Source organism: Meles meles, chromosome 13 (genome assembly GCF_922984935.1).
Source record: "Meles meles chromosome 13, mMelMel3.1 paternal haplotype, whole genome shotgun sequence".
NCBI lineage: Eukaryota > Metazoa > Chordata > Mammalia > Carnivora > Mustelidae > Meles > Meles meles.
Genome location: NC_060078.1, coordinates 16,319,618 through 16,345,303, shown reverse-complemented (window position 1 = coordinate 16,345,303; position 25,686 = coordinate 16,319,618). Strand labels below are relative to the sequence as shown.

At 39.6% G+C, this 25,686-nt stretch overlaps 1 protein-coding gene across 1 annotated transcript in view; it reads left to right on the top strand.

Annotated features, from left to right (window-relative positions):
- The window catches only part of PCDH15 (protocadherin related 15), a 567,896-nt gene that overhangs the window by 515,578 nt on the left and 26,632 nt on the right, over positions 1-25,686 (top strand). The window contains exon 26 of the mRNA XM_046026577.1: positions 15,147-15,323. Within this exon, the coding sequence (XP_045882533.1) occupies positions 15,147-15,323 (177 nt within the window). The remainder of the gene's footprint in view (positions 1-15,146; positions 15,324-25,686) is intronic.

The following is a 25,686-nucleotide window of genomic DNA, read 5'->3' as shown; positions in this document are numbered from 1 at the left end:
TTAAAGAAAAAAGCTATTTGCATCTAAAAAAATTCAGTTAAATATACCTTCCAATGTTTACTGCAAAATTTATTAATATATCCAGCATTTATTATAAAAATCTGTTTAGATAAACAATTAATTTTATAAACTAGTTTAAAGTGATAAAAAATGTTTTATACTGATGTATTTTCATGTAAGCTTATATGTGTATAAAACAAATATGCATTTGTAACGCAAACATGTATTTTTATGTAAGTATATGCATATATGTACACTTGTGTGTATATGCATCTAAAATGTATGTGTTAATTATATTTAGAACTTTAGAGTGTTTGAAACTTTGTCTAGAGGTGGCATAGTTACTATTACCAAGTTTTATGAGTAAACTGCAGATCTTTTAAACCAGAATAGAATAATAAGCCCTAAATAAAAATTTAAGTTTTGGTTAATGATTGTAACTACTATACTAATTGATTTGTACTATATTTGCTTCTTAGAAGATCAAAGACCATTCTTCGTTTTAAGAAAGTTTGTTATAATTAAATAGTATTCTGCTATATGTTTGTTTACACTATGTATATTTGAAATTGATACATTGCTCCCAAGATTTTAGATGCAGGGAAAATGTAAATGACTAGATTTTTCTAGAATACAGATTCTTCTCAAACTCTATAATGAGCAACCTCACAACTTTAAGCAGAAAGAATACATGGCCCGCGGAATTACAAAGAGTCTAGCAGGGCCGATTAGACTGGGACTAGGAAAATCAGACAGATGTTGCTGCCGTGAGATAATTAGAAAAAGGACTTGTGTGTTGGCACAGCGGGACCTTAAAAGGAAACATGCGTCTTATGAGATCTAATGTGCTGGAAATGGACTGAGACTAATTTTAGTGGAGGGAGCTTTGCTGGAAGCTATCGGGAGCCAAGAGTGACAATAGGAGGAAGGAACGCTGGCTGGGGAGCAGCCTTGAACAGGGACAGGTGCAGGGGTCAGGGAAGCAAAAACCGTAGGGGTGAACAGGTGCACACGTGGTTTCAGTGTGATGAGCCCATGGCACCTCAGTGAGGGGGCTCCAACCTTTCTACACTCTTGTGTCTTTGACTCAAGAACCAAACTCCACAGAGAAGAGGGCCTGGTCTGTGTCACCTGCATTTGTGTTTAGCGTGGGATGAGGCAGGACGGGACCAAGGATCTAAGTCAGTCATGTGTGTGGGGTACCAGGCTAATCCCTCCATTGAAATCAGGGAATTTTTAGGGAGAGAAATAAATGCTTTGCAGCCAAAACCCAATAGAGTCAACGTGGGTCAGGGAAGTGGTAGTGCCTTTTTTATCGATGTCTTCCTTTCGCTTATCTAATAAGGACTAAGGATGGTTCATGGTATGGACAGCACAGTCCCAGGCACATAGTTTTGTCCATGATGGCAATAACTGACCGTTGGCTCGTGGTGGTTTCCATTTGCTGTGAGTAGATGGTGTCCAGGTGACCGTTCATTACCACAGTCGACAGTGGGGGGCTTGAGTAGGCCTTGCTCATATTTTATTTGCCATTTTTTGTGGCTGAAACAAACTTTAGAGCTTGCAGTTTTGTAGTTTGTTTGAACAGTTTTAAATTATAATTAAGCAGTGCTGATGAGAATTCACACATCTCAAGTGAGAGAAAAGCAGCTAATGCAATTGGAAATTTGGGTTCTCGTGGCTGTTTCACAGCAGACATAAGGGATCAAGGAAAGGGGATGGTAATGAATAATCATTTGTTTCATGTAGTTTGCTGAAAATTCTTTGCTTATCACCTCCTTTGGCTGGTAATACACACTTATTTAATAAGACTGCATAGGAGTGTGAGAAAGAGTCTCCTTTAGCTGTTTATCCTTTCCGTGTGTCAAAGACAAATCTGGATTTCGAAGAAAAACTTTATTTCTAAGGATTATTCTAAGGCGGGAGAGAGGAACTAAGGTACTAGAAGGTACTATGACAACGAGAGGATGGTTGTCATAAGGAGAACCGTTTGACCCAGAGGTTGACGGCACTCAGAGGTTAGTAGAAGAAGCCATTCTTTCATAGGGAGCAGTGAACAAGCGTAGAAAGGACCAGTTGTGGGCAAGTGGGGTGATGGGACCATGGATCTAGACCAGAGAGTGTTTTGCCCCAACACCCACCATTCTGGGAGGGGCCTGTGGGCATGCATGCTGTCACAGGCCAAGAATGGCTCAAAATCCAGAAACCTGAAGGAAGGAGAAACACTTAACCAGTGTTTGGTTAGTAAGAATTTTTGTGTGTTGGTTTGATTGCTCAGTTGAGACATAACAGTTCAGCTGATCATGTATGAGGCAAAAAATGGGAGTTTGTATGAGGCAAAAAATGGGAGTTTGTAGGATCTGTGCCTGGCATCCCCCAACGCTTAGCGAAGAATGGTTCTTTGCAGTTTCCTGATAACACAGTTGGCTGGGGCCTCCTTGTTGTGGTCCAGGAGCAAAGACCTTAGGTAAAATTCAACACTGTCACAGTATAAGGGGGTATTGTATGCCAAATAGTATGCACTTTATGACGTAATAAACCACTCAGCAATTATGACATTATAAACTATAGGCCCATCCCCATCCTAACCTAAAACAGAGTCTGAGATTTCTTTCTCTAAAATTTAATGTTAGTACATCTCTCAAACATTTATTCTATAAAGCCAGCGGGAGGGGGAGGGCAGGTGACTGAAAACTGTGGAAGAAAATCAGAGCACAATTAGCATAAGCCTTTATTTGAAAAAATGCCAGGCATGGAAGTCTCCCAGGGAGCTTGGGGAGGGAGGACAGAACGTTCTATAAGGCTTTATTAGCAGGATTGTCCTTGGGGCAAGCAGCCACTGTGTGAGTAGGTTGGGTAATCAGGAGGGGCACAGGGAGCAGTTAATGGCCCCCCTCCTCTGCAGGGGGCACGCCTGTATGGGCTGTCATGGGGCAGCTGTGCGTGTTGTGGTGGGGCAGTCGTGTGGACCACAGGCGAAAATCCTCTGCCCGCCTGCATCTTTCACAGAATATTTCTCTATTACTGTTTTTTATTTTCCCAGTTGAGTCCATTCTCTGCATTATAGACCTAAAGCATCTTCAGACGGTATCATCAAATAGTGCCTGGTGGTTTTGCATAAATCCCACTTTCCTTGAGATGCCAGCCGACTTTAGTACATGCTGTATAATAGTGTGGTAATACCACTGCCACGCCGACAACATTTCCCCGTACACAAAACACTGGACTTCACAAGGAAACAATTCAGATGGCACGAGAAGATGCTGAGAAGGATCTGTGCTGAGTTCAGTACAAAGGCAATGGAAAGAAGCAGAACTCTGAAAAAATGGGACCCGCTTTTGAGAGCCATCTGTGCCTAGGTAGACACTTCAAGGGAAATAATGAAGCATCAGGAATTGATCTCTGAGCTCTAGTCTCTCTATGCTTTTCTTTAAACAAAGAATAATCTATAAAAATTGACCTATTTCCAGATGAGCAAACACGAAAGGCCGGAGCTTATCTAGGTCAACTAGATAATTACCGGAAGTATTTGTCCAGTTAAGCATTGCCTTTATTGATCTATTTTAAAAGATTTATGCCTCTTGCATATTTAACTAGGTGTATTAATAATACATAGATATTAATATCTGATTATGTGGTTCAGAGATGGCTCATAATCAGTGATTATGCTGTGTCTTCTCTTCCTCCAAATTACTGAGTAGACTGGGCATTTAATAAGTTCTGCATCTCCTTAAAGTCATTATTAACTTGTTTCCCTGATTCTCCTCTTGGCACCTGTTGCCGTCTCTTCACAACACAGCGGCCAGGCTTTCTTCTTTTAAATGTGAGGTCACTTACATTACTTCCGCATTTACAGGCCACTGCGTGATCCGCCCCCACCTTCTCTGCTGCACCCACACTTGTAAACCAGGTTCTTCATGTGGGGGGTGCGGGGGTTATCAGTTTCCTCCTTTGGAAGGCTCCTGCCTGCATGTCCACATTACTCACTGTCTCCTTCAGTCTGCTCACATGGCGACATCTCAGGGACATGTTTCCTAAACATTACTGCCATTTTATTACTTTATTTTTTTTAAATATTTTAGTTATTTATTTGACAGAGAGCACAGGCAGGGGGAGCAGCAGGCAGAGGGAGAGGGAGAAGCACGCTTCCTGCTGAGCAGGGAGCCCAATGTGGAACTCAATCCCAGGACCCTGGGACCATGACCTGAGCTGAAGGCAAATGCCTAACCAACTGAGCCACTCAGGTGCCCCACATCTTATTATTTTATTATATTGTCCAGTTTGCTCAATTAGAATTCAAGTTCTGTGATGTCAAAGACATCACATATATATTCCATGTGTCTAGAACAGTGCCTGGTCCATGGGATGCGTTCAATAAATATCTATGGGGGCGCCTGGGTGGCTCAGTGGATTAAGCCACTGCCTTCGGCTCGGATCATGATCTCAGGGTCCTGGGATCGAGCCCCGCATCGGGCTCTCTGCTCTGCAGGGAGCCTGCTTCCTCCTCTCTCCCTGCCTGCCTCTCTGCCTACTTGTGATCTCTCTCTCTGTCAAATAAATAAATAAAATCTTTAAAATAAATAAATAAATAAATAAATAAATATCTATGGAATGAATGAAAACGAATGAGTGAATGAAAATTTCTCACTAACCACTTACCTGAATTTTGCTATAAATTTATTAGACAGCTCCAACTCCAACTTAATCTTCTATACCTTTAAACTGTATTTATATAAAGATTTCTTTTTTCTTAGGATGCTTGGGTGGCTCAGTTGGTTAAACATTTGACTCTTGGTTTCAGCTCAGGTCCTGATCTCAGAGTTGTGAGATCAAGCTCTGCACTCAGTGGGAAGTCTGCTTGAGATGCTCTTGTCTCCCTCTGCTCCTCCCCCCTCTCAAACAGATAAATGTTTAATTTTTTTTCTTTAAGAAGTTGAGAAGGAGGAAGTAGGGAGCTAAATAGTGTTTTGTAAGTATGATCATATTGTTTTCTTATGCCCATTATAAGAAATTCAGGCAACATAATATAAAGAGGAAAGTTTGTATGAACTATATTTTTCTATTTTTTTTTTGTAATTTTATTTTTTTCAGTGATCCAAGATTCATTGTTTATGCACCACACCCAGTGTTCCCATGCAATACATGCTCTCCTTAATATCCACCACCAGGGTCACCCATTTCCCCCACCCCCAAACCCTCAGTTTGTTTCTTAGAGTCCACAGTCTATCATGGTTTGTCCCCTGCCACGGATTTCCCCCAACTCACTTCTCTTCTCCTTCTCCCAGTGTCCTCTGTGTTATTCCTTATGTTCCATGAGTAAACAAAACCATATGATAATTGAGTTTCTCTGCTTGACATATTTCACTCAACATAATCTCTTCCAGTCCTGTCCATGTTGCTACAAAAGTTGGGTATTCATCCTTTCTGATGGAGGCATAATGCTCCATTGTATATATGGACCACATCTTCCTTATCCAGTCGTCCGTTGAAGGGCATCTTGGCTCTTTTCACCATTTGGTGACTGTCGCCATTGCTGCTATAAACATCGGGGTACAGTTGGCCCTTCTTTTCACTACATCTATATCTTTGGTGTAAATACCCAGTAGTGTAATTGCAGGGTCATAGGGGAGCTCTATCTTTAATTTCTTAAGGAATCTCCACATTGTTTTCCAAAGTGGCTGCACCAACTTCTTCTGCCCATTTTTTGATGTGATTATCTGTTTTGTATGTGTTGAGTTTGAGGAGTTCTTTATAGATCTTGGATATCAGCCCTTTGTCTGTAGTGTCATTTGTGAATGTCTTCTCCCATTCTGTGGGTTGCCTCTTTGTTTTGTTGACTGTTTCCTTTGCTGTGAAGAAGCTTTTGATCTTGATGAAGTCCCAAAAGATTATTTTTGCTTTTGTTTCCTTCGCCTTTGGGGACATGTCTTGAAAGAAGTTGCTGTGGCCAATGTCAAAGATGTTACTGCCTATGTTCTCCTCTAGGATTTTAATAGATTCCTGCCTCACGTTGAGGTCTTTTATCCATTTCAAGTTTATCTTTGTATATGGTGTAAGAGAATGGTCGAGTTTCATTCTTGTATACATAGCTGTCCAATTTCCCCAGCACCATTTATTGAAGAGACTATCTTTTTTCCATTGGGTGTTTTTTACTGCTTTGTCAAAGATTATTTGACCATAGAGTTGTGGGTCCATATCTGGGCTTTCTACTCTGTTCCATTGATCTATGTGTCTGTTTTTTGTGGCAATACCTTGCTGTCTTGGTGATCACAGCTTTGTAGTAAAGCTTGAAATCAGGAAATGTGATGCCCCAGTTTTGTTTTTCTTTTTCAACATTTCCTTAGAAATTTGGGGTCTCTTCTGGTCTCATACAAATTTTAGGATTGTTTGTTCCAGCTCTTTGAAAAATGCTGGTGGAATTTTGATTGGGATGGCATTGAAATTATAGATTGCTCTAGGCAGTATAGACATTTTAACAATGTTTATTCTTCTGATTCATGAGCATGGAACGCTCTTCCATCTTTTTGTGTCTTCTTCAATTTCTTTCATGAGTGTTCTGTAGTTTGAGTACAGATCCTTTACCTCTTTGGTAAGGTTTATTCCCAGGTTATTTTATGGTTCTTGGTGCTATAGTAAATGAAATTGATTCTCTAATTTCCCTTTCTGTATTTTCATTGTTAGTGTATAAGAAAGGAACTGATTTCTGCACATTGATTTTGTATCCTGCCACATTATTGAATTTTACTGTATGAGTTCTAGTAGTTTGGGTGGAGTCTTTTGGGTTTTCCATATAAAGTATCATGTCATCTGCAAAGAGAGAGAGTTTGACTTCTTCTTTGCCAATTTGAATACATTTTATTTCTTTTTGTTGTTTGATTGTTGTTGCTAGGACTTCTAGTACTATGTTGAACAACAGTGGCAAGAGTGGGCATCCTTGTTGTGGTCCTGATCTCAGAAAAAATGCTATCAACTTTTCCTCATTGAGAATGATATTCGTTGTGGGTTTTTCATAGATAGATTTTATAAATTTGAGGAATGTTCCCTCTATTCCTGTACTTTGAAGTGTTTTAATCAGGAACAGATACTGTATCTTTTCAAATGCTTTTTGTGCATCAATTGAGAGGATCATGTGGTTCTTCTCTCTTGTTGATTTGTTCTATCACATTGATTGATTTGCAAATGTTGAACCATGCTTGCATCTAGGGATAAATCCCACCTGGTCATAGTGGATAATCTTTTTAATGTACTGTTGGATCCTATTAGCCAGGATCTTGTTGAGAATCCTGACATCTATATTTATCAATGATATTGGTCTGAAATTCTCCTTCTTGATGGGGTCTTTGCCTGGTTTGGGGAGCAGGGTAATGCTGGCTTCATAGAAAGAATCTGGGAGTTTTCCTTCTGTTTCTGTTTTTTTGAAACGGCTTTGGAGAATAGGTATTATTTCTTCTTTGAATGTTTGGTAGAATTCTCCAGGGAATCTGTCAGGTCCTGGGCTCTTGTTTTTGGGGAGGTTTATGATCACTGCTTCAATCTCATTACTAGATATTGGTCTATTCTGGTTGTCAGTTTCCCTCTGATTCAGTTTAGAACTTTATAGGTTTCCAGGAATGCATCCATTTCTTCTAGGTTGCTTAACTTATTGGCATATAACTGTTGATAGTAATTTCTGATGATTGTTTTTATTTCCTTGGTGTTAGTCGTGATGTCTCCCCTTTCATTCATAATTTTATTAATTTGGGTCCTCTCTCCTTTCTTTTGGATTAGTTTAGCCAGTTGTTTGTTGATCTTACTGATTCTTTCAAAGAACCAGCTTCCAGTTTCATTGATGTGTTTCTACTATATCTCTAGTTTCTTTCTCATTTATCTCTGCTCTAATATTACTTCCCTTGTATGTGGAATTGGCTTAATTTTTTGTCCAGTTCTTTAAGGTGTAAAAGGAGAGCTGGTATATTCAGGATTTTTCTTTCTTTCTTTTCTTTTCTTTCTTTCTTTCTTTCTTTTTTTTTTTTTTTTTTTTTTGAGCATGGATGGCTATGTATTTCCCTCTTAGGACTGCCCTTGCTGTATCCCATGGGTTTTAACCGATGTGCCTTCATTCTCATTAATTTTCATGAATTGTTTTAAGTTCTTACTTGGTTTTCTGTTTGATCCAAACATTCTTAAACAGGGTGGTCTTTAGCTTCCAAGTGTTTGTATTCCTTCCAAACTTTTTCTTGTCAAGTTCCAGTTTCAAAGCATTGTAGTCTGAGAACATGCAAGGAATAATCTTAATATTTTGGTATCAGTTGAGACCTGATTTGTGACCCAGTATGTGGTCTGTTCTGGAGAAAATTCCATGTGTGCTCCAGAAGAATGAGTATTCTGTTGTTTTAGGGTGGAATGTTCTGTATATATCTATGAGGTCGATCTGGTCCGATGTGTCATTGGAGCTCTTGTTTCTTTATTGATTCTCTGGTTGGACAATCTGTCTGTTACTGAGAGTGGTGTGTTAAGATCCACTACAATTAATGTATTCATATGAATATGATTCTTTATTTTGATTAACAGTAGGCTAATGTAGTTGGCTGCTCCTATATTGGGGATGTAAATATTTACCATTGTTAGATCTTCTTGGTGGATAGACTCTTTAAGAATGATACAGTGTCCTTCTTTATCTCTGACTACAGTCTTTAGTTTAAAATCTACTTTATTTGATATGAGAATCACTACCCCAGCTTTATTTTGAAGCCCGTTGGCATGAAAGATGCTTTTCCATCCTTTCATTTCAGTCTGGATGTATCTTTAGGTTCCAAATGGGTCTCTTGTATACAGCATACAGACAGATCCTGTCATTTTATGCAGTCTGCAATCCTGAACCATTTTATGGGAATATTTAGGCCATTCACGTTCAAAGTGGTTATTGAATATGCATTTTTATTGACATCATGTTGCTGTGAAGTCTTTGTTTCTATAGATTGTCTCTGTAAATTTCTGTTCTATGTCACTCTTGGGTTCTTTCTTCTTTTATAGAACCCCCCTTAATATTTCTTGTAGTCCCATCTTGGTGGTCACATACTCTTTTAAACTTTGCTGGTCTTGGAAGCTCTTATATCTCCATCCATTATGAATGTCAACCTTTCTGGATGAAGTATTCTTGGCTGCATGTTCTTCTCATTTAGTGCCCTGAATATGTCTTGCCAGCCCTTTCTGGCTTGCCAGGTTTCTGTGGACAGGTCTGACGTTATTCTCATGGACCTTCCTCTGTACATAAGGAATGTCTTCCCCCTAGTTGCCCTCAGAAGCTCTTGTCTAAAATTATGATTCTTGAGTTTCACAATCAAGTGCTTTGAGGTTATTCTAGATCCACTGATCTTGGTGGGTGATCTTTCTGCTTCTAGGACAGGAAACCTTGTTCTGTTCCCCAGATTGGGAAAATTTTCATCCAGAATTTGTTCAACTGTATCTTCTAATCTTCACTCTTTCTCTACCCCGCTCAGGGATCCCAATAATTCTGACACTGGGGCATTTTATAACATCATTTATTCCCCTAATTCTGTTTTCATGGTTTCTAAGTTGTTTGTTCCAGGCCCCCTTCTGATCCTTTTTCTCTATCAGTTTGTCCTCTAGATCACTAATTCTATCTTCTGCCTCAGTTATCCTAGCTGTTAAGAGTATTTAGATTAGAGTGGATCTCATTGATAGCATTTTTACCTTCTTCCAGGTCACCTCTCACTTCTGCCATTAGATATTCTATGTTGCCACTAATGGTTTTCTGCAACCTAGCCATTGCCTGGATAATTGTTACCCTGAATTTCCTTCCCTACATACTTATGTCCATATCCAATAGCTCTGATGGAGAGGGCACAGTCTCTGAATTTTCCCTCTGTTGGTGTTCCTCCACCTCCTCCTTGGTGAGAGGTGGTTGAGGGGATGTGTAGGTGAATATACCAACCACAATCCAAGCAAGATGTACCCTGGAAGGCTTTGGAGCAATTGGAAGTCACCAAAAAGAAAGAAAAAGTAAAAAAAAGGAGAGAAAAAGAAAACCCAGCCAGCATGAGCACCAAAAGTAAGATTTATAACGTATATAAACAAAAACAGACAAAAAGACCTACAAAAGTAAATGACCAAAAAAAAAAGCCAAAATGAGCTCCAAGTATAAGATTTATATACTACCAGAGCAAAAACAAATATACAGAAACACTGACAGAAGAATAAGATGGGAGGGTGGTTGTAAATCATCCTTTTGGGTGAGGAAGTTTATTTTGGTTCTTCCTGGTATATCTATTATCAAAGCCATCTATGAAAAACCCACCGCAAATATCATTCTCAATGGAGAAAAACTGAAAGCTTTTCCGCTAAGGTCAGGAACACGGCAGGGATGTCCATTATCACCACTGCTATTCAACATAGTACTAGAAGTCCTAGCCTCAGCAATCAGACAACAAAAAGAAAGTAAAGGCATCCAAATCGGCAAAGAAGAAGTCAAACTATCACTCTTCGCAGAAGATATGATACTATATGTGGAAAACCCAAAAGACTCCACTCCAAAACTGCTAGAACTTGTCCAGGAATTCGGTAAAGTGTCAGGATATAAAATCAATGCACAGAAATCAGTTGCATTTCTGTACACCAACAACAAGACAGAAGAAAGAGAAATTAAGGAATCAATCCCATTTACAATTGCACCCAAAACTATAAGATACCTAGGAATAAACCTAACCAAAGAGGCTAAGAATCTATACGCAGAAAATTATAAAGTACTCATGAAAGAAATTGAGGAAGACACAAAGAAATGGAAAAATGTTCCATGCTCCTGGATTGGAAGAATAAATATTGTGAAAATGTCCATGCTACTTGATATCTTTGTTAAAGGACTCAACTTTCCAGAGATACATAGAGATTAAAACTGGTTTATATATAGGGGTAGTATGGATTAGGGAAAGAGGATTACCTTGAAGCTTATATCTATATGTATATTTAAAAAAAGAAAGAAGAAAACAAAAAGAACACAGGTATATGTATTGAAAAAAGTTCAAGTTAAAAGGTTATTATGGAATATGTTGTATTAAATCTCTAGCTGTAATGGTAAGGAGTTTAAAGAAATTAAAAGAACAAGAAGCGTGAGAATAATTTTTTTTTTAAAAAGTTGTATCTATGAAATATACGGGTTTTAGAGCAATACTGGGAGCTTAATATATTGTTTTCCCCTGATGTTGGGGTTTTACAGTTTTATGGGCACCCTGTGGTGTTTGTCCTGTCTTTCTTTTGGCTGCCTTTCTGGGGGAGGGGCCTGCCACATTGTTTTTCAATCAGTCTTGCTTGGGTTGAGTAGTCCTGCCCCCTATCAAGGGGCTGGGCTCTATAGAAACAGGTTTTTCAGATTTGTTCTCTGGAGGTTTTCATTCTTCGGTGGCTTTTTGTGGCTTCTCTGAGGTTTAGTGGTAAGCAAACTGCACCCAGACCTCTGTCTCAGAGAGAAGCCTCAGTCTGCCGCCCTCTGGGTGGTCCAGAACACACAAATTCCACCTCTGCAAACTCCGCTGAGCTGTGCAACCTCCCACAGGCAGAGCTCTCCCCAGCCACTGTCCCAGAGGCTGCCCAAAGTACCTGCTTGTCTCTACACCCATGTGCCACTAAAACTGCAAACATTATTGGTTCAGGGAGCCCACTTCCTGTGGCTGCCTTTGCGGGACTGCGATATGGGGTCCAGGCCCAGGCAGGGTGCACTCAGACCCCACAGTTGCGCAGGTCGCAGAAGGCTGCTGCGGAGGGATCCTGAATGGAGATCGCTGGGTTCTCCCAGACTCGGGCTGGGGTGTCGAGACCCTCTGCCGGTGGCAGATGGCTATGGTCTTAAAGAGCATTGGCTGGCGTCCATACAAGACTCCCTTGCACGATGGTGGGAGTGTGCCTCGCCCAGCACTGGTGCAAGCAGTGCAAAGCTGGGAGCTCAGGAACCTACAGAGGCTCCACCACACACTCTCTGGCATGGGTGACTGCTGGGCGGTGGCCATTCTGGGTCCCTGGGCTTAGACCTGTCCCCGTGCCCCCCAATTCCACCAGTTGCCCCTTACGATTGTTTGCTCTTTTTGACTCCAAGTTAATGCTGGCCCCTGATCACAGGGCACTTTTGTATTGGGGTATTACTTCCCAGTGGGTTGCTTCTAGTGGCTCCCTCCCCCTCTGTTCTTCCCCCAATATCAGTCCTATTGTTCCCATTCCGCTTTACCTCTCTCCTGGAGTCTTCTGCCCCATAGAAGTGTATAATCCTACATCTCAGGCTGATTTCATGGGTGTTCAGAGTGTTCTGGTAGATATTTAGCTCATTTTAGGGGACCAGTTGAAACAGGTCTCCGACTTCACCATCTTGCCCTTCCTCCCTCCTTCCATGAACTTCTTATGGCAAACTATATCGGTGTCATTGCAGAGCTCTCCCTTGATACAGGGAGAAATGCATGATACAGATATTACAGATAAGCAATGCTGAGGGTCTCTCTGTCCCTGTATACACGTGTGTCTGTATACTAGTAGCGTACAAATAATTTAGGCTGACAGGCTGGAGAGACATGCTGTTCTTAATGAATTTACATGTAAATTCTCATGACATTTGATTCCAAACTGTATGTATGAATTGGCTTGGCATATTAATAATTTAAAGCAAAAGGTAAAGATAGAGGCAGTTTAAACACTGGTACAAATTTATAGGAGTCAGTTCAAAGTAAGTGACTAAAAAGTTGTGAACTCGGGAAACCTCTGTTAAGTAACAATGTACCCATGTACATTTGAAGATCAAGGGTTGAAGAGCCATTCTTGAATAGCACATGTATGTAATATACTCATGTATGTAGGCAATAAGGTAGACATGCTTAGGTATACAGATATAGATCACAAGTAGAAAGACAGATTTTTACAAAATGTTCCCTCATTTAAAAAGGTTTAACATTTATTTACCAGAAAAGGTGGGGAAAGAGTTCGAGTTTGGACACCTCTTTCTGTATCGGAAGAGATATTTAATTCTGGAAGATCTGCAAAATTTTAAGAGAAAAGAATTCAGGGAGAAGACATCGTTACAGGCCTTAAATGACATAATTCATTTTTGGACTTCATTGGTGTGTGATTCCCTGAGGTGATCAAGGAGTTAGTACAGTTGTATTTCATTCCACATTTAAAGTTTTAGTCACCCATGATTCTGCAATATTGCCCCCAAATACAGGAAAAGACACGATCTCAGTAGACAAGTTTCCTCATTGTAGAAAAACATAGTTTATGCATATATAAGTGATTTCCTTGGGACGTACTTAATCAATGTGTAAATGGAAATGCACCAGTTATAAATTATTCAAGTGCAGTATTGGGACAGATAGCCACCTTCTGCAATATATTTAACAACGTATTCATTCGGTTTTTGATATGTGAGCTAATATTACTAGGGAGAAATAGGCTTTCTTAATAATGCCACAAATTCATTAAATGTCTTGAATGAATTAGGGGCAGGGGAGAAGTTTATTAATGCAGACTTTTCAGCCAAATTAATAAGCATAATCACATTTTATGGAACAGCAACTATGTGCTCAAAACTGTGCAGAGATTTGGCTATGTGTGTTCATACCTGTAATGTACACAGTCGTCCCGTGTGGCTAATGATCACCTCATTTTGTGGTTGAGGAGTCTGAGCCTTTGATGGCTTCTTACTGATCTAAGATTTTGCACTTCGTAAGTAAAAGAGCTGAAAACGAAAGCCAGATATCCGAGTCTTTACCATGACGTTCTTCCCATTCATACCTGTACTACCTGTCCAGAGTACAATGTAGTTTGACTCCAAGGCCAGCCTTCCTTCCTTTCTTTCTTCCTCCCTTCCTTTTCTTTCCCTTTCTCTCTCTCTTTTTTTTTTTTTTTTTTTTTTGTTAGGGAGCATAATTGTCTCAGGAAAGGAATCCACAGGCTGAACACTGGTCCACATTGTGTGTCTCCTTGAGCAGCTATTCTCTTCGGGTTCTGGGGAGAATGCATTCTTCTCATCCTTATTCCTCAGCAAGGATCTCCTCAGAAGAAATACTATTGGGCAGACAGACTAGTGGGTGTGAGCTGGTAAGAAAAAGACGAGGATGAATAGTACTTTAATAAGAGGGACATTGACTGCGCTGCACCAGACACATTTAAAAGCAAACAGACAAACACAGTTAGAAAGATGAAAGCCAACAGACAAAGTGGACTTTGCCACCACATGGACTCCAAATGGTGGTCGAATCAATAGATAAATTTAAAAATATTTGCTATATCTATTTATTAAAATCAATTCATTTACATTTGACTGTCTATAAATATTTAATAATATACATTCTGATATTAACCCATGGGGATTAATAATGTCAAGTTTTTGATAAGGAAAAGACATTAAGGAAATTGTCATTTGTGGCGATAGAGACCACAGACATATGGCAATAATGTGTGCTTTTGATTAAAATCAAGTTATGCAATTAGAAAAAAAAATGTATTTTCCAGAAGTTACCTGTAGGTTAACATTATTTGTCTTTTCTGTTGGTGATTGTTGATTCTAGACCAAATGATAGATCTTTTTGTTGTTTGTATTCACCTAAATAGCTTCTGAGATTTGCATGCAGTATTTTTCTTAAGTTGGTAAACCTGCCATTCCAAAACATCTCTACCTATTTTCATTGCTGTAATGCTCTGAGTCTTTATGCCCTGAGGGAAATAGGTAGTCTAGTCCTGGACTTTGGTACACAGCTATGCACCACGTATCACAGAGTCTGGTGGCATATACAGTTTATAACACCAACCATGTGAACACAAGGGTTCTAAGACCCTGTTTCCTGTAAACCATGCACAGGTTTATGTGTACAACATAGTTGGCAATTCCCATGAGACTCGTAGAGCTCAAAGGGTATCATAAATTCCAAAAGTCTAGACTTAAACAGGACATGGTTGATGACCTTGTTCTACCTTATTCAGTTTCTCGCATTATTGGGAGTTAAATGCTGAAAAAATACAGAGAATTTTTTTTCAAGTGTTCTTATTCAGTAAACATTAGCAAAAACCAGGCTGTCATCATTTTTCATTTACTAAATGTCATTTCAAGTTGAGAAAGATTTTTTTCTCCCAGAAAGCCTGTCAGAATGTCATGTTTGTACTTTGATTTATAGGATTTTGGATCGCTATGTTCAGGAGCAAATTCCCGGTGCCAAGGTGGTGGTGGAGTCCATTGGTGCTCGAAGGCATGGGGACGCCTTTTCTCTGGAAGATTACACCAAATGTGACCTGACTGTCTACGCCATCGACCCCCAGACCAACCGAGCCATTGACAGAAATGAACTATTTAAGTAAGTCCTTTATGATTGTCTGTAACAGCTCCCTGGTGATAGTATTGCCCTACAGAGGATCCTGGTTTAAGGCTGTAAGTACTGAAAGGTTAAAACCCACCAAATTGTTTTTGAAAATGTAGTGTAAGCAAAAAAATCAGAGACCATACCTAGGGTCCTCATGCCTAGATGTTTCCAGGCCCAGGTAGGAGGGAGGGACTTGGGAGGTCAGAAGGTTCATTAGGAGCAAGGGGCAGTGCACAGAGATGACCTCCACGATGACCTCCACGCCTGCTCCCATACCACGCTGTTGGAAGGCGGAGAGCACAGATTCCTTCTTCAGCTATCAGTTTGCCCGCAATGATGTCAGCAGGCATGAATTTTAAGAATACATCTAGGTTTCCTCAAGGTTGAAACAACAAAAATTACTATCTTTTTTTCCCTTGACTTGGGAGTGTGGGGCAAAAGGCGATAACCCCTTCCACTTCAGTCCATACTTTCTATTTATTCCATCCTGGTAAATTTCAATGTTTGAGTTATGAATCCTAAAAATAAAGTGCAGAATTCTCCGCAAAACACTGCTATGCAGTTCTCCCTTGGAAATCTTTTTAGAACAGCTTACAGCTTTGTCGTTCTAACTTTCAGTTTCACTCCAGTGACACCTAGTGTCCATCAGCCTCTAGGAATACAATTCTCATTTAAATTGAAATGCATTCTTTCTTAAACAATATTTGGTGATACCTAGTCTTATGTACGTCTTCTAAATATTTATTGGTATTTGTGTGTATGTATGTACCCAAATCCATAATTTCAAATTTTAGTTTTTCTTTCTCTATATACACTGAAGAGTACTGAATAAATAGATGCACATACTAATTTACATATATATCCATATGTGGCTGCATTTATGTATTTAGCAAATATCTACCTACCCATTTATTTATTAAAACCCATACATTCTTAATGGAATCTGTTCTGAATTTAAATCTGTTCTTGAACAAAATTTCAGTGCTGCTACTTTAGCAACAATGGAACTGTGATTTAATAACTTTATTATAAAAGAGCCATCATTATTAAGCATGTTATTCACCAACTTAAATTTAATAGCTCTTTGGGCCACAGGCAAGATAGTATGTTAATCACAGGGAAGTAGAGAGACTGAGCAGTGGGTTCCTCTCAAGTTCGAGAACCAACATCCAGCTGCAGTAGCATTTTAGATCTACCAAGCCAATTCTGCATATTGTATTCATGTTAAAATTCATTTATAAATAGACTTCAAAATTACATATAGTCTATGAATTGTTCTTATTAACATTTATTTAAACCCATCTGCATTCTTTGTTTTTACATACATTGGTTTTATTTTTAAATATGATAGGTGAGGCACCTGGGTGGCTCAGTGGGTTAAGCCTCTGCCTTCAGCTCAGGTCATGGTCTCAGGGTCTGGGTTTCGAGCCCTGAAACGGGTTCTCTGCTCAGCAGGAAGTTTGCTTCTCCCTCACCTTATCCTCCCCCTGCTTGTTCTATCTTTCTCTCTAGCAAATAAATAAATAAAATCCTTTGGGGAAAAAAAAAAAACTTTAAAAAATCAAGAGTAAAGTAATGATGAGCGTCATCTGACTTGCTCATATAAACATTTAGAGGTCAGCAGTTTGCAAACTGAAGCCAGTTGGGTTTCAGCTGACACTAGAAAGTATAAGATAAACATCCTTCGTTCTAAACAAGTTTTCCCAAAGCTAGGTTGTGTTCTAAAGAGTAAACATAGAAATTCAATTGAATAACTAAGGGCCAGGAAAGAAGGTAGAAATTGAGAATAACTATAAATCAAGATTTTCTATACTAAAGAGAGGATGGAATGGCCATTAAGTATTCAAGTTTTCCCTTAGCAGCTTGAGCTATTCTAATATATTATTAGTTAATTATTAGTTAATATGATAACCTAAATCCTGGAATTGTTCCTCAAAATATTTTATAATGAAATCATATAGATATATTTCATAATCCAATGCTCAGAATGCATTGATAGTGTTGTAGTTAGAAGAGCTGTTGAAAATTTAGTTTTTGACACTGAATAAATATACTAGAATATTAAGACTATCACCTAACACCCAGACCAGTGGAAATAGGATTATTCTTTCAACTTCCCCTGATCCTAAAATCTGAGCTTTTGAGGATATTGGAATTCTTAGGCCAAAGAATTAGAAACAAACAAAATGTATTTCCTCAGAGGAGTTTACTTTGATTTTTAAAATTGATTTCCTATCAAAACTTTTCTTTAAAGCTTATAAAAGCATAGAGAAGATTGGAATCAGTATAATTGTATGTTAACCACTTTGTCTTACAAGGCTGTGAGTATTTTGATTTTTCTTATTTTGGGTCATCTGAATTTCTTAGATTTTTTTGAAGCAAATATGCATTCCTTTTATCCTGCTTCTGTTCTTGCTGTGGTTTTTTTGACCTTCTTGAATCTGAGTTTTTTGTTTGTTTTTGGTTTTTTAGATTGTCTCAATTTCTAGGATATCCTTAGACATTATCTTTTCAAGTGTTTCTTATAACGTAGATTCTCTCTCTTCTCATTCTGGGACTCCAATTAAAATTCATTTTTCTCCACGCTCTTGGATGCTCACTGTTCTCATCTTCCTCCTCTTCTCCTTGCCCTCTCTTCTCTTGGTGCTTTCCTTGAGATAATTGCTGTTGCCTTGTTTTCAAGTTCACAGATACATCTGTTAGCCTGTCGATGTGCTCATTAAAGGAATTCTTCATCTTTACATCTTAAAAACAAAAACAAAACAAGCCTTCCATTTCCATTTGGTTCATTCTTACAGTTTCCACCACTTTATTGAACTTCCCATCACTTCAAGCATGTTTTTCACTTTCTGCTAGATTCTGTAAAGTACTAAGCAGAGCTGTATCAAAGTCCTTCTGATGTCCCAGCATCTGGGCAGTGTCTGGTCTGGCTTCCCTGCTGGGTGTCTCTGCCAGCCCTGGGAGCTCTTCATTCTCTTAGCCTGCCCCCATCAGGGCCGGATGCACTCGCTAGCTCACTGCTTGGCTCTCCTCCTGCAGCGGAGATGCAGCAACATGGGTGGGTGGCTCTCTGTTCTCCTTGTCTAGCCTGCATGCCTGGGACATGTGCTGAGGCTCTCTCACTTTGCTCCCCCTCCTTCCCATGGCACTTGTTCACTACACCATACTTGTGGCATGTCTTGGTGTCAGAGTTCCCTGCCCCTCCCAACCAGTAGTAGAACTCTGCTCCGTTCAGGGTGTCCAGTCCAAGAGAACTCCTGTTCCTCCTCCACACAGAGTGAGTTTTTGCTTATACTTGTTCCCCAGAAGCAGTGGACTTATCCTGACCCATAGGGACTGGGATACTTCCTTCCCCTCTTTCTGTGGCTTAAGGCTCTTGTTTTATATGAGAGATGGGCCTGTAGATTTGCGAGGTGCCCCAGCCTCAGCTGCTTGTTCCCTATAACGCTGAACTAGAAGGGGATTTCTCTCCTGTCTCTAGCCCTGTCCCTAGGTCATCTTATGAGGGCCCTTGGAAAACAGTTTGCAAGTGAGTACAACGCCAATCCCCCCCCCCCTTTATGTTCACGGGTCTCTTATGCCAACTTTGCATGTTGGTACATACTTAGCTTCTAAAAATCAATTAAAATTAAATTAATTAAAATTTTAGCTCTTTTGCAGGCGCCTGGGTGGCTCAGTCGGTTGAGCATCTGCCTTTGGCTCAGGTCATGATCTTGGGGTCCTGGGATCAAGCCCCACATCGGGCTCCCTGATGAGCAGGGAGTTTGCTCCTCCCTCTGCTTGTGCACTCTCTCTCTCTCTCGAAATGAATACATACATTCTTTAAAATATTTTAGCGCATTTCTTTTATTTGCTTTTTTGGCAGCCACTTTTTCCTTGTTCTGTGAAAGGTGAAACAATGCATGGTCTCATCTCCCTGTAGAGGAAACTGTCACTCTTCAGAATTTGGCATTTTGCTTGCAAAAAAGTTAGGATTTTTGTATTATTTGACTTTTTTGTCATTAGGGTGGGAGCCACAGACTCTTAGGCTTCCTGCACCCTGAGCACCCTGAGCAGGAACAGATCATAGTACTTTAAAATAGAACTTAACCAAGTATTTGTTTAAAAAAGCAAATATAGTTTTAGCTTACGTGCCTTTTTATACATCCAGCCTGTTTAACATTGTCTGTCTGGATGGTAAACAGGAAATACAGGAGAAGCCTGTATACTGTACAGACTGATTTATAATATAGTGGAAAATAACATGTTTATACTTTAAATCATAATCTGACTTCCAAGCTCTCATAAAGCTTATTTCTCATTCCTAAGACCAGGGGGGGAAAAAAAACCTAAAAATAAAGAGTGAAAATTATTTATTCATTTATTTATTTATTTATTTATTTATTTATTTATTTAAAAGATTTTATTTATTTATTTGACAGACAGAGATCACAAGTAGGCAGAGAGGCAGGCAGAGAGATAGAGGAGGAAGCAGGCTCTCCGCTGAGCAGAGAGCCCAATGTGGGGCTCGATCCTAGGACCCTGAGATCATGACCCGAGCCGAAGGCAGGGACTTTAACCCACTGAACCACCCAGGTGCCCCAAGAGTGAAATTTAAATAATGGAAAAGTCATTATTAAAATCTATTTTACTATATAGAGTATGAAATATAGTAAGGAATATAAATTAGTCCTTAATTTGGAACTGTATAAAGGAAATACTGGTCTACCCATGACTTGCTTTATTAAGCAAAACAATGTTATTGAAGTGGAATGGATATTGGCAGATGTGTTAACCCTTATACAGATGCCCCAGCATCTGTATGCCTGTTTCAGAGACCCAGAAGCAGGGTATCTACCTGGCAAAGAGGCAGCTGCCCCTCTACCATGTAGGTGGGGGTCTCTGTGGAATAGAGTGCTCACTCCTGCTCACCGTCCCCTTTATCTCTGCATGCACAGGTACACTGCAGTATGATAACCATCAAGGCAGAATGCAGTGTGGACGGGTGCTTCCATACCACACTTGGACACTTGTATCTCACACAAGTAAACAGGCAGGGATGCACATTGGCCTGTGCTCCATCAGCAGAGTAAATGGGAAAACAGGGAGCTGTCTGAGGAATGTTATCTCTTCTCAGTGGTGCTGGAGAGCGAGGTTCTTGCCTTACAGAGTCAAATCTCACAGAATGGAGAGAAAGTAAAGCGATACAAGTTTATTGAGTGAGGATACAGAAAAAGCTCTCAGGAGTGAGAGGGGTTCAAATAGGGATGGTCTTTTTTTTTTTTTTTTCATTATTTTTTATTATGTTAGTCACCATACAGTACATCATTAGTTTTTGATGCAGTGTTCCAAGAGTCATTTTCCATGTATAACACCCAGTGCTCCATGCAGTAGTGCCCTCAATACCCACCACCAGGCTTACCCCTCCCCTCCCAAACCCTCAATTTGTTTTGTTTTGTTTTTATTTCTTTTCAGCGTAACAGTATTCATTGTTTTTGCACTACACCCAGTGCTTCATGCAATATGTGCCCTCCCTAATACCCACCACCTGGTTACCCCATCCTCCCACCCCCCGGCCCTTCAGAACCCTCAGACTGTTTTTCAGAGTCCATAGTCTCTCATGGTTCGTCTCCCCCTCTGATTACCCCCCCTTCATTTTTCCCTTCCTTTTCCTAATGTCCTCCATGCTATTCACTATGTTTCACAAGTAAAACCACATGATAATTGACTCTCTCTGCTTGACTTATTTCACTCAGCATAATTTCCTCCAGTCCCATCCATGTTGCTACAAAAGTTGGGTATTCATCCTTTCTCATGGAGGCATAATACTCCATTGTGCATATGGACCATATCTTCTTTATCCATTCGTCAGTTGAAGGGTATCGTTGAAGTCACAGTTTGGTGCCTTTGGCCATTGCTGCTGTGAAAAATGGGGTACAGATGGCCCTTTTTTTCACTACATCTGTATCTTTGGGGTAAATACCCAGCAGTGCAATTGTAGCATCATAGGGTAACTCTATCTTTAATTTCTTAGGAATCTCCACACTGTCTTCGTTGGAGAAGTGTCTGTACATATCTTCTGCCCATTTTTTGATATGATTATCTGTTTTGTGTGTGTTGAGTTTGAGAAGTTCTTTATAGATCCTGGATATCAGCCTTTTGTCTGTACTGTCATTTGCAAATATCTTCTCCCATTCCGTGGGTTGCCTTTTTGTTTTGTTGACTGTTTCCTTTGCTGTGCAGAAGCTTTTGATCTTGATGAAGTCCCAAAAGTTCATTTTCGCTTTTGTTTCCTTTGCCTTTGGAGACATATCTTGAAAGAAGTTGCTGTGGCTGATACCGAAGAGGTTACTGCCTATGTTCTCCTCTAGGATTCTGATGGATTCCTGTCTCACGTTGAGGTCTTTTATCCATTTCGAGTTTATCTTTGTGTATGGTGTAAGAGGATGGTCGAGTTTCATTCTTCTACATATCACTGTCCAGTTTTCCCAGCACCATTTATTGAAGAGACTGTCTTTTTTCCATTGTATATTTTTTCCTGTTTTGTCGAAGATTATTTCACCATAGAGTTGAATTTAAATCCTTTTAACACCTCTATTGATATCACCATAGAGCAGGGACTAGTGGTAACACCTTCAATGGCTTACTTCCTTTTTAGGGTCTGTAATTTTCTTGGTCACAAGTAGCTGTTATACCAAGACCATCTCTGACACCTAGGACAGGATGGTCTGCTCTGTTCCCTTATCTGGTTTCCTTTCATCTCCTGCATCTTTGAATTATGTGAGCCTGATCCTACTGCCCCATCCCTTCTCTCCTTACCTAGTCTCACCTTTCCCTTACTTACCAGGAAAACAGCAGATCTGACAGATCTCCTTCCTGAGATAAGTAAGCATGGGACAAAATGGAATCAGTAATAAATACTGGAAAACAAAGTGAAAGAAATAACATTGCAGTGACTTAGTGGCAGAATTTATCTCTGGAAATATTCTCCTCCAGAAACCACTGGAAAACAGTTTAAGGTTTTTAATATAAAACAAAACTGTATGGGACAATGAAATGGTATGTGTGTTTGAGGAGCCCAGAATCCTTCCTTCCCTGTTTCTGGTGAAAGAACCCCATCAGTGCTCTCTACCATGGTGCTGGTGGTGGACGTCTACACTGCCTCCCCCTCAGGACTCGAGCCTCTGCTCACTGCCTGGGTGTGGGTCAGTTAGACACACAAAAGGACTTGGAATCCCTCTTCAAGGACCAACATGGAAGCTAGCTTTGCCCCCAAACCAGAAAAAGTATAAAACAAAAGTCTGAAGGTTTGGGTCACTTTTTCCACCTCAGTATGGAAAATCTCCAAACTTTTCCCCAAATGAGAAAACATCTGAAAAAGAAATTAGCAGCATAAAGTACATACATAAGAAGCTAAAAAAAAAAAAAAAAAAAAAAGATATGCATTACAAAGGAGATCAAAAGATATTTAGAGGACAGTGAAGATACAACCTGACAACTGTAGGGGATCTCTGAGGTAAAACACTGCAGTCATAATCACAGAAACATAAACCAAAAGTATAATGAAGAGACTCCCATTACTTTCCCAGACAAAATCAATGAAAATGTCATCATGCGTCATTGAAAAGTATCTGAATAGGGGCACCTGGGTGGCTCAGTGGGTTAAAGCCTCTGCCTTCGGCTCAGATCATGATCTCAGGGTCTTGGGATCGAGCCCCGCATCGGGCTCTCTGCTTGGTGGGGAGCCTGCTTCCTCCTCTCTCTCTGCCTGCCTCTCTAACTACTTGTGATCTCTCTCTCTGTCAAATTAAAAAAAAAAAAAGTATCTGAATATGTTTTCATACTACTGAAATACGAATAAAAGTGACTTGATTATAAAGAAACAAAAAAATTAGATAAGCCTTAGACATCTCATATGCAGAATAAAATGCCAAAAGGCAATAGGAATCAGATCCACAATTTTTTTGAAGGAAAAATGTTAGGACTCAGGAATTTGTACCTAGCCAAACTGTTTTGCATGTAGAAAGCAAAAAGGATATTCTAATTCTAGACTAGGTATGGGTTCAAAAGCAATCAACAATTCCAGGAAACAATGAGGATACTTACCTAAATTGAGAAATAAACCAAAGTAAATAATCAAAATAATGGAGCTCTTGTACTGTAAAAAGACTAATCAATCTTCCCATCTTCAGGTGATGGGATGGCAAATTCAAGAATCCCGTAGAAGGGGGTCCATCGTGTGGATTCCACATGATAGGAGTGAATTCTTCCCCCAAACTAATGATCTTCCTCTACTGATTCTTCCCAGTTTCTAATACTGATTTTGCAAAAGAACTCTTAATCTGTACTTTAATTATTTTTATTAACATCAATGTATTATTTGCCTCAGGGGTACAAGTCTGTGAATCATCAGTCTTACACTCACCCTAGTATATACCCTCCCCAATGTCCATAACCCAACCACCCTATCCCCTCACTCCCCACAACCCTCAGTTTATTTTGTAAGATTAAGAGTTTCTTATGGTTTATCTCCATCCTTATCTCATCTTGTTTCATTTTTTCCTTCCCTACCCCAAAAGCCCCTGCCCTGCTTCTCAAATTCCTCATATCAAGAAATCATATGATAACTGTTTTTCTCTGATTGACTTACTTTGCTCAGCATAATATCCTCTAGCTCCCTCCATGTCGTTGCAAATGGCAAGATTTCATTTCTTTTGATAGTATTCCATTGTATATATACACCACATCTTCTGTATCCATTCATCTGCTGATGCACATCTAGGTTCTTTCCATAGTTTGGCTATTGTGGACATTGATGTTGTAAACATTCGGGTACATGTGCCCCTTCGGAACACTACATTTGTATCTTTAGTGTAAATACCCAGTAGTGTGATTGCTGGATCGTAGGGTAGCTCTATTTTCAACTTTTTAAGGAAACTCCATGCTGTTTTCCAGAGTGGCTGCACCAGAGTGGTTGCATTCCCACCAACAGTGTAGGAGGGTTCCCCTTTCTCTGCATCCCTACCAACATCTGTTGTTTCCTGAATTGTCTATTTTAGCCATTCTGACTGGTATGAGGTGGTATCTCATTGTGGTTTTGATTTGTATTTCCCGATGCCAAGTGATGAGCACTTTTTTATGTGTCTCTCTGCCATCTGGATGTCTTCTTTGCAAAAATGTCTGTTCATGTCTTCTGCCCATTTCTTGATTAGATTATTTGTTCTTTGGGTGTTGAGTTTGAGAAGTTCTTTATAGATTTTGGATATTAGCCCTTTATCTGATATGTCATTTGCAAATATCTTCTCCCATTCTGTCCATTGTCTTTTGGTTTTGTTGACTGTTTCCTTTGCTGTGCAAAAGCTTTTGACCTTGATGAAGTCCCAATAGTTCATTTTTTCCCTTGCTTCCCTTGCCTTTGGCGATGTTTCCAGAAGACGTTGCTGCGGCTGAGGTCGAAGAGGTTGCTGCCTATGTTCTCCTCAAAGATTTTGATGGATTCCTGCCTCACATTGAGGTCTTTCATCCATTTTGAGTCTATTTTTGTGTGTGGTACAAGAAAATGGTCCAATTTCATTCTTCTGCATGTGGATGTCCAATTTTCCCAACACCATTTGTTGAAAAGACTTTTTTCCATTGGACATTCTTTCCTGCTTTGTCGAAGATTAGTTGACCCCAGAGTTGAGGGTCTGTTTCTGGGCTCTCTATTCTGTTCCATTGATTTATGTGTCTGTTTTGTGCCAGTACCATACTGTCTTGATGATGACAGCTTTGTAATAGACCTTGCCACCATTGTGATGCCACCAAATTGGGCTTTCTGTCTCAACCTTCCTCTGGATATTCAGGGTCTTTTTGGTTCCATATAAATCTCAGGATTATTTGTTCCATTTCTTTTAAAAAAATGGATGGGATTTTGATAGGGATTTCATTAAATGTGTAGATTGCTTTAGGTAGCATAGACATTTTCACAATATTTGGTCTTCTAATCTGTACTTTATTTGGAACTTCTTACCTTATCTGACAAACAATTAAAACAAATTGTGGTACCATTCTATTTTAGCACTTGGAACCATGGTTAAATCTTTATTATATTTTCTAACATACCTAAAAATGACCTAGGAAAAATGCTGTGAAAGGATTTTTATATCTACAAAAACATACTTGTAAGAAAAAAAAAGTAACAAAAAATCCTAACTTGCCTTACATTATCACATGAAAACATGAGTAAAAACATACACCTTTAAAACTAAAATTGAGTTACCCAAGACACTGGGTTTCTTAAATAGGAAGTCTAATAAACTACCCAGTGGAATTTGTATCTGGTATCAGTCATCTCTTTACTTTTTCCATAAGGAAGCGATGTACACTGTGCAGTAAAGTC